The sequence below is a fragment of the Gaeumannomyces tritici genome (genome assembly GCF_000145635.1).
Source record: "Gaeumannomyces tritici R3-111a-1 unplaced genomic scaffold supercont2.2, whole genome shotgun sequence".
NCBI lineage: Eukaryota > Fungi > Ascomycota > Sordariomycetes > Magnaporthales > Magnaporthaceae > Gaeumannomyces > Gaeumannomyces tritici.
The window spans coordinates 5,378,131-5,384,732 of NW_008804546.1; the positions used below are offsets into that span (position 1 = coordinate 5,378,131).

The 6,602-nt window shown below is 60.9% G+C and overlaps 4 protein-coding genes across 4 annotated transcripts in view; all 4 read right to left on the reverse strand.

The window, feature by feature from the left end:
- Positions 1-340: 340 nt before the first annotated feature.
- GGTG_04363 (hypothetical protein) lies at positions 341-808 on the reverse strand (the record flags this gene model as incomplete). The annotated part of the gene is made up of 3 exons (XM_009222158.1): positions 341-511; positions 594-694; positions 796-808. 3 exons carry the CDS (start codon positions 806-808, stop codon positions 341-343), a joined length of 285 nt encoding a protein of 94 aa, XP_009220422.1.
- Positions 809-1,013: 205 nt separating this feature from the next.
- GGTG_04364 (hypothetical protein) lies at positions 1,014-2,665 on the reverse strand. Its single transcript, XM_009222159.1, has 2 exons — positions 2,355-2,665; positions 1,014-2,258 (listed from the first exon to the last, which is right to left on the reverse strand). The coding sequence occupies exons 1-2, from the start codon at positions 2,433-2,435 to the stop codon at positions 1,458-1,460; spliced, it is 882 nt and encodes a 293-aa protein (XP_009220423.1). The 5' UTR covers positions 2,436-2,665; the 3' UTR covers positions 1,014-1,457.
- GGTG_04365 (hypothetical protein) lies at positions 2,608-5,192 on the reverse strand. The gene is made up of 3 exons (XM_009222160.1): positions 3,908-5,192; positions 3,627-3,831; positions 2,608-3,518 (listed from the first exon to the last, which is right to left on the reverse strand). Exons 1-3 carry the CDS (start codon positions 4,950-4,952, stop codon positions 3,173-3,175), a joined length of 1,596 nt encoding a protein of 531 aa, XP_009220424.1. The 5' UTR covers positions 4,953-5,192; the 3' UTR covers positions 2,608-3,172.
- A 384-nt stretch (positions 5,193-5,576) lies between these two features.
- The window catches only part of GGTG_04366 (hypothetical protein), a gene marked incomplete at its 5' end in the record, with an annotated part of 2,347 nt that continues 1,321 nt past the window's right edge, over positions 5,577-6,602 (reverse strand). Inside the window, one exon of the mRNA XM_009222161.1 lies at positions 5,577-6,490. Within this exon, the coding sequence (XP_009220425.1) occupies positions 5,686-6,490 (805 nt within the window). The 3' untranslated portion in view covers positions 5,577-5,685. The remainder of the gene's footprint in view (positions 6,491-6,602) is intronic.

A 6,602-nucleotide genomic window follows, 5' to 3' on the forward strand; every position in this document is an offset into this window, starting at 1 on the left:
CTCGTTTCCCGTTTAATCCAAATCAAATACATTGTCGATCCATCTGGCCTGCCTAGAACATGACGACATGTCAGGTTGGGATGCCGAGTTGGGATCGGGAAAAGCCATCTCGTGAGCTGATCGGGTGAATAGATCAAAATGCTCTAGAAACGACCGTTCCGGGTGGCCCATATGACGCAACCTTCCTAGACTGACTCTCCGACTCGCTGTGATACCACTGAATGTCTATCCAGGATACTGTGCTCCGTATTTCCCACCGCGAGCATGTCCTTCTAGAGCAAGTAGCTTTGATGACAACAGACCACAGAACCTCATGTGTGCGGCATTTGCCACCTCCTGCCTATACCTGCCGTTCCAGACTCGACCAACGACCAGCCTCCATTGTACACCTCGCACTTGAGCCCATGTCAAGGAGACCAAAAGGGGCGGCGCAGGAGTCTTTTGTCGGATGAGCTTTGGCCACGGGAACGCCCACGGCTCCCACAAAGGAAGGACCCTGCACCAACAGAGGCTATACTGTCCCCTACAGATTTAGCACGGCTTTGTTCCCACCAATAGAAGCCACAGCCACTCTCAGTGCGGCCATCGCTCACCAAAGGGCCACCCCTCTCCGCCCTGCCGCCTGATCCCCGCGGCTGGGAGGCCTTCCGTTGTTGTTTGCGCATGCCCATCGACAAGGCCTGAAGATCACCGCCTTTTGTGATTGTTTCAGAGGTGGTAAAAACGGGGATCTGATGCATGGTGCATTTTCCCGATCCCCTTTGGGTTGGATAGACTAGACCCATCGCAGCATACCCCTGTCTCTCATCAAGTCTGATTCTGGGGGTCCCTAACCGCTTTGGCCGTCCCCTCCCGACTTTCTCTTGAGTCCCATGTCCTGCAAGACGGGAGATGCCGGGATGGTGCCGGACACCAAAAAGGCGGACGAAAAAACGTGAGTCTTTCGTCATGCCACCTGCCACAGGCCGTGTTGCCGGCTTCGCAACTTCCAGGGAGGGCAGCCCTTGGTGTCTGCCCCAGCCATCTCGCCAGGAGGCCGGCCAACATCGTGATTTTTTCTGTCTACCTTGGCCAAGGATGTGCCTGCTGGAACATAGTGCCCAGGGCCCTGTTCCAAGGAGGCTGGGTTCTTGAGGGTCGACAAAAAAGGCCACCCAACATACCTTGCCCATGCTATAAGAACCAAGGCTGGAGTGGATTTATAGTACAAGGGAATCTCGTGGATACCAGTTGGTCATATGTACAAACATAGCTGCCGAGATCCTTACCAAGTGCCAGATCGAAGATCAGTCACGCGGCCCGGTCATGGAAAATGGACCAACGTAACCGAGCAAGCCCAACCCCGATATAGCCTTAGTCGTTCCTATTATCCAGCCATTCTCTCCATACCAGAATACCAGCCACCCCGTGCAGGCCGCCCCTCAACCGGCCCAGAAAACCGCACCACGGCTGCCCTCCTACAGCACCCCCGGGATGACGGCCTTCCTCCTCCCAATCTTCTCGGCCCCAAACTTCTCCACGTACCACCGCTTGCCCCTCACAGCCCTCGGCAGCATACTCGCGACCTCGTTGACCAGGAACGCCCTCGCGGGCGCGCAGCCCCAGCCGCACGCCATCCAGAAGCCCAGCCACTCGACCCACTCGAAGAAGTAGTGCGGGAACAGCAGGTACTTGAAGAAGCCGGCCTGCGGCACCGCGTAGTGCCTCTCCACCTGCGCCGCGCCGCCCTTGTTGCCCTGCTCCCGCGCCACCTTCTCCCTCCGCCTCTCCTCGCGCCTCCGGATCTCGCGCAGCTCCTCGTCGTGGTAGTAGTTGGCCGTCAAGCCCAAGTAAAAGATCCCCATGCCGGCCACAAACTGCGCCACCCCGCCGGGGGCCAGCCGGTCCCGCCACTCGACCTGGGTCGTCGGCCCGTAGGCGCCCAGCCAGGCGCCCAGGCAGAAGCCGTTGCAGAGCTGGAACAGCACGGCGGCGGCGGCGATGGCGGCGTGCATGGGCGCCATGGACGGGGCCACGAGCGGGAACACGACGGCGCGGTAGGCGTAGTGGATGACGAAGAGCGCCGCCAGCACCTTGTTCTGCCAGGGCAGGTCCTCGATCCCGCGCGCGCCCGGCAGCGTGCCCACCATGTAGAGCAGTGTCGCGAACCCGGGGCACTCCATGGCCATCCAGGTGGCGCGGCCCGGGAGGTTGAGCGCGCTGGCCTTGGAGGTCTTGCCCATGCCGTACCACGAGATGAGCCACTGTATCGAGGCGAGCTATTTGTTTTGTTGTCCGGCGTCAGCAGCAGCTTTTCCTCCTCAGCTCACTCGGGCGCGGGCGGGGGGGCCTCGATGGCGGGGTCGTCAACTCACGACGGGCCAGAACTGCCAGTAGAACAAGACCGTCTCATAGTTCTCCCTTGTTGGAGGGATCCAGTCCTGGATTATCGCCATGTCGCGCTTTGGTTACTGTTGATGTTGCGACTGCAGCAGAATTCCAAGTCTTGGGGATTGTCGTTCGATTTGCTGCGACGAGATTGAACGAACGACTTCGCCTCGATCGAATGCCGCTTAAATGAGAGGTCAAAGCGTTCGTCCCGGGCTTCCGGTTTGGGGGTCCGGATTGCAGCATTGACAAATAGTTCCTCACGATTACCGCTTCGTCTTTCTGATGTCATTTCTGGTAGATAGATCGGCTCTGATAAATAACACGCCAAACCCCAAAATCCCCCGCCCGCCGGGTCTCCATGACAGGCTAACAGTGAGGGGAAATTTCCCACACATCGTCCGCCAACAGCTATCAAACCCATAATCCAACTGTTCACGAGGCGCCATCACCATGGAAATCAGCGTACCCGCGACTCTGCCTACCTATTACCTGCCAGTCCGCAGACCCGGCCCAATAGGATTTAAATTCCACCGGGCACGTGGCCTAATTAGGAAGTTCCACCATAGAAATCGATTTTTGTAATCCTGGGACCGTATGTACCCTTGCTTCAGATCTCCAGTCTTCCCCAAACCGCAACTGCCCACCACTTCGGCCTGCGCAGTCGGCACGGCTCGATGACGTGCATGCCGCAAGCAGCAATTCTTCTGTATGATTGGCCAGCTGCGTGATGCTCGGACAAAGCAACATGTAGCCACCCGACCCTTTGTCAGCCGCCCATACCCCTTCAACGATAGCACCAGGATCAGCTGCGACCAGTCGCGACACCCCAGAAATACGCCGACCAGGACCCAAGAATCAGTACGATCAGGGCCCCGAAGCAGGCCTTGGAGATGCCCTTGTTGCGCGCCCCGTTGTCCTCGTAAAAGGCCCGCTTGCGCTCGTTCCACAGCTCGCCGTTGGCGATGCGCTGCCTCCTGGTCCACTGCAGGTTCCCGAGGTCGACGGACCACCAGGACAGCGCGACGAGGGCGGCCGACACTAGGACTGAGGCGCCGGCGAGGACGGCGTAGACGACGACGACGCGGCTGTAGCTGTCGTTGTCGGCGTCCTGGATGGCGCCGGTGGTGACGCGCACGATGATGTTCATGCTGCAAAAAAAGGGGGAAGAGGTCTTTAGGTCAGGTGTCTAGTTTCCTCTCTCTCTCTCACACACACACACACATCTGGTTTTCTTCCCTGTTGGAACCTTTACTTACGCATTGTTGGTGGCTATCTTGACGGCATAGGCGGAACCGAAAGTCGACCCGTGCCACAGCGACGTACGTATGCTGTCGATGATGGAGGTAGGGCCCAGGGTGTAGGCGACGGCGTATACGCCAAAGGCAGCAGCCGTTCCTTTGACGTCGGTGGCCCAGGTGACCAGGGCCATGGCCAGGAAGACGCCGGCGCCGCAGATGGTGACTGGAAATATTTCTTAGTGTCCTTTTTCCCAACTTGAGCGCCAAGCTCGACATGATCAGGTGGGTTGATGACCTACGCAAGGTTATTCGATTGCCAAAAAGGTCGATAAAGGCGCCAATGCACGGGACGATGAAGAAGCCGGCATACTGCAGGGTCGCAGAGTACCAGCCGGCGGTGATGGCGTCCGTCTTGAACCTCCGCTCGGCCAGCTCGGTGGCGTTTTGGGTGAAGACGATGGCGGTGCTAGTCTCGAACATGGAGAAGGCTATGACGGCCCAAAAGACCCAGGGCAGCTCCAGGACCTTGCGGGGCTCAAACCGCTTGGACTTCTCGGTGAGCTTCTCGCCCGTGGCGGGGTCGGTGACGTTGCCGAACCTTGCGTGGGCGACGGCGTTGAAGCGGTAAAAGGCCCAGGTGAGGAGGTTTGTGAAGACGTTCATCAGGACGGCGATCCAAAACACCCAGGCGAAGTTGCCCGTGTTCTTGGCGATGACGTTGGCTGACGACTTGCCGACGAAGCCGCCCATCTTCTTGATGGCCAGCTCGAGGCCCAGCGTCGACGCGAAACCGTTGTTGGGCGAGAACCACGAGCTGAAGACCTTGTACTGCGCCACCTGCGTGGCGATGTCGCCGAGCGCCAAGACCACGCGCCCGCCGATCATGAGGTCGAAGGACCGGACCTGGGCGGCGGCGGCGACGACGACGGACCCGGCCGAGTAGATGGCGTTGCCGTAGAGCATGGCGCCGGCCCCTCCGATCCTGTCGGTCACGACGCCGCTGAGGAGGATCAGGAGGGTGACCATGAAGTCCTCGCTGGCCTCGAGCAGCGAGAACTGCTTGTTGTTGATGCGGAGCTCGCGCTTGAGCGTCGACTTGAGGGCGCCCGTGATGCCCGAGCTCCACGAGGAGCCGAAGCTGATGCACGAGATGAGCACGACGGCCGCGACCTTCCAGGACATGGGCGGGTGCGGCTTCGTCCCCTCGACCTCGGCCTCGGCCTCGTCCTCCGACTCCTTCTCGGCGGCGGACGAGCTGGGCGACGGCTGCTTGGGGACTTGTTCGCTGGCGAGTGGCTCGGGATGCGCCCCCGCGCGGGGGTCTGCAGCGGGCCTGGACGCCATTGTTCTTCCCTGACGTTTTCCGCCGCTCCGTGGACTGTTGGGCTGCGGGCAGAGGTTTGCAGCGGCGAAAAGGTGTGAGGTTCAGGATGCAAGGGCGGGCGCTGCGGTGGAGGACAGCAAACCGTGCCAGCCCCTTGATAAAATATTTGCGCGGCGAAATCCATCCCGAAAGCCGCCGGCGAGATGCGGGCTCAGCCCAGGGCGATGGAGCCGGTGGGCCGGGACCTGGCGATGGTTTGCAGAGATGCCATCTGATAAGATTACATCGGGTTAGGAGGGTCCAGAAAACCCACCCGTTCCGAGTCAGGCGGGCCCTCGGCTGGAAATATCTGCATCTGATAAAATTGCTACGGGGCGAGGCGAGGTCACGATTATCGAGAGTAGGCTTCGCGGACAGGTTCAATTGATACTATAGACTAAGAACTATTGCAAGGACGGGAAAAGAAGGAGAGAGGGCGCACTACTCCCTTGCTACTTGGGCCAGGGGAAAGTAGAGAGGATACCAAATCGTCCAGTCCAGTAAGAATGGTCGAATATACCCTCCCCTTGCACCGAAATCGCGCACAAAGTGCAAACAAACACGAGATAAAGAGAGTAAAAAAGCCAACAAAGCAGCAACGCCCAGTTGTACCTCCAGGTCGACCTCATACTCGTACATGCTCCGCGCGGAACCCCCTCTTCCCCCGGGGCCCGCCCACACCTTGGGCATCACCACCAACCCCCCTCCCCTCCATCAGCCTAGCCTCTTGCTCCTGCCCCTACGCGGCGTCGGCTGCTGGAGTGTCGGCACCGACGGGCTTCTTCGGGCGGCCGCGCGGCTCTCGGAAGCATCGGCAACCGCAACCTCGGTCTCCACCGACGGCAGCACCGTCTCGGGCCCAGGCTCGGGGGATCGGCGGGCGCGCCGGCCGCCACGGCCGCCGCGCCTGGCTGGAGCGGCCGTCCTCGCCTCCGCCGCCGCCGCCACCGCCGGCCGGCTGAGGCGTGCGCGCTTGGCCGGTGGCTGCTCGTCTTGGGCCGAGACGGGCTCGGGAGCGTCTGGCTCCGAGGGAGCAGCGGAGCGACCGGGCCCGGCGGCGGCGGCGGAAACGTACCGCCCTTCTCGAACCCACTGTTCCATGTCGGCGACGATTTCACCCTTCATCTTTTCCCACTCAAAAAGGCGCCACCCGGGGTAGGGGCCCGGCTCAGGCTCGGGCGCCTCTCCCAGCCGCTCAAGCCGCGAGCGAGGAGACAGAGGAGGCGGGGCAGGCCACAGGTCGGGTAGCTTTGCGTCTTGCCCCTCCGCCTCGCGCAACCTGCGCTCGATCAAGCCCCTGTGCATTCGCCACATCGGGAGCTTTTTGGAGCCCTCAATGCTGTAGATGTCGGGCATCGGCCCCAGCCGGGCGAATTGCGTCCGAGGCGAAAACGTAGGAGAAGAAGGCGAAGAAGGTATGGGAGAAGGCGACCTCGGAAAACGGCTTGGGCATTCTACTTGTCCAGGAATGGGCGAGGAAGAGTGGCTGCGGACCCAGTAGCGCTCAGGTTGGCTGGATCTAGGCGCGGCGATCATATCCAGCTCTTCGGCCTCGGAAGGAGTATAGGCGCCATGTGGCGCGAGATTGGGGCCGTACCTGCCCCCCCCCCCGCCGCGTCGTCGTCGTCGCG

Coding starts and splice junctions, on each gene's coding strand:
- GGTG_04364 (XM_009222159.1), bottom strand. CDS start 2,435: ATGGCGATAATCCAGGACTGGATCCCTCCAACAAGGGAGAACTATGAG. Junction 2,259..2,354: donor ACTGGCAGTTCTGGCCCGTC/GTGAGTTGACGA, acceptor CAAAACAAATAG/CTCGCCTCGATACAGTGGCT.
- GGTG_04365 (XM_009222160.1), bottom strand. CDS start 4,952: ATGGCGTCCAGGCCCGCTGCAGACCCCCGCGCGGGGGCGCATCCCGAG. Junction 3,832..3,907: donor TGGCAATCGAATAACCTTGC/GTAGGTCATCAA, acceptor AAATATTTCCAG/TCACCATCTGCGGCGCCGGC. Junction 3,519..3,626: donor AAGATAGCCACCAACAATGC/GTAAGTAAAGGT, acceptor CTTTTTTTGCAG/CATGAACATCATCGTGCGCG.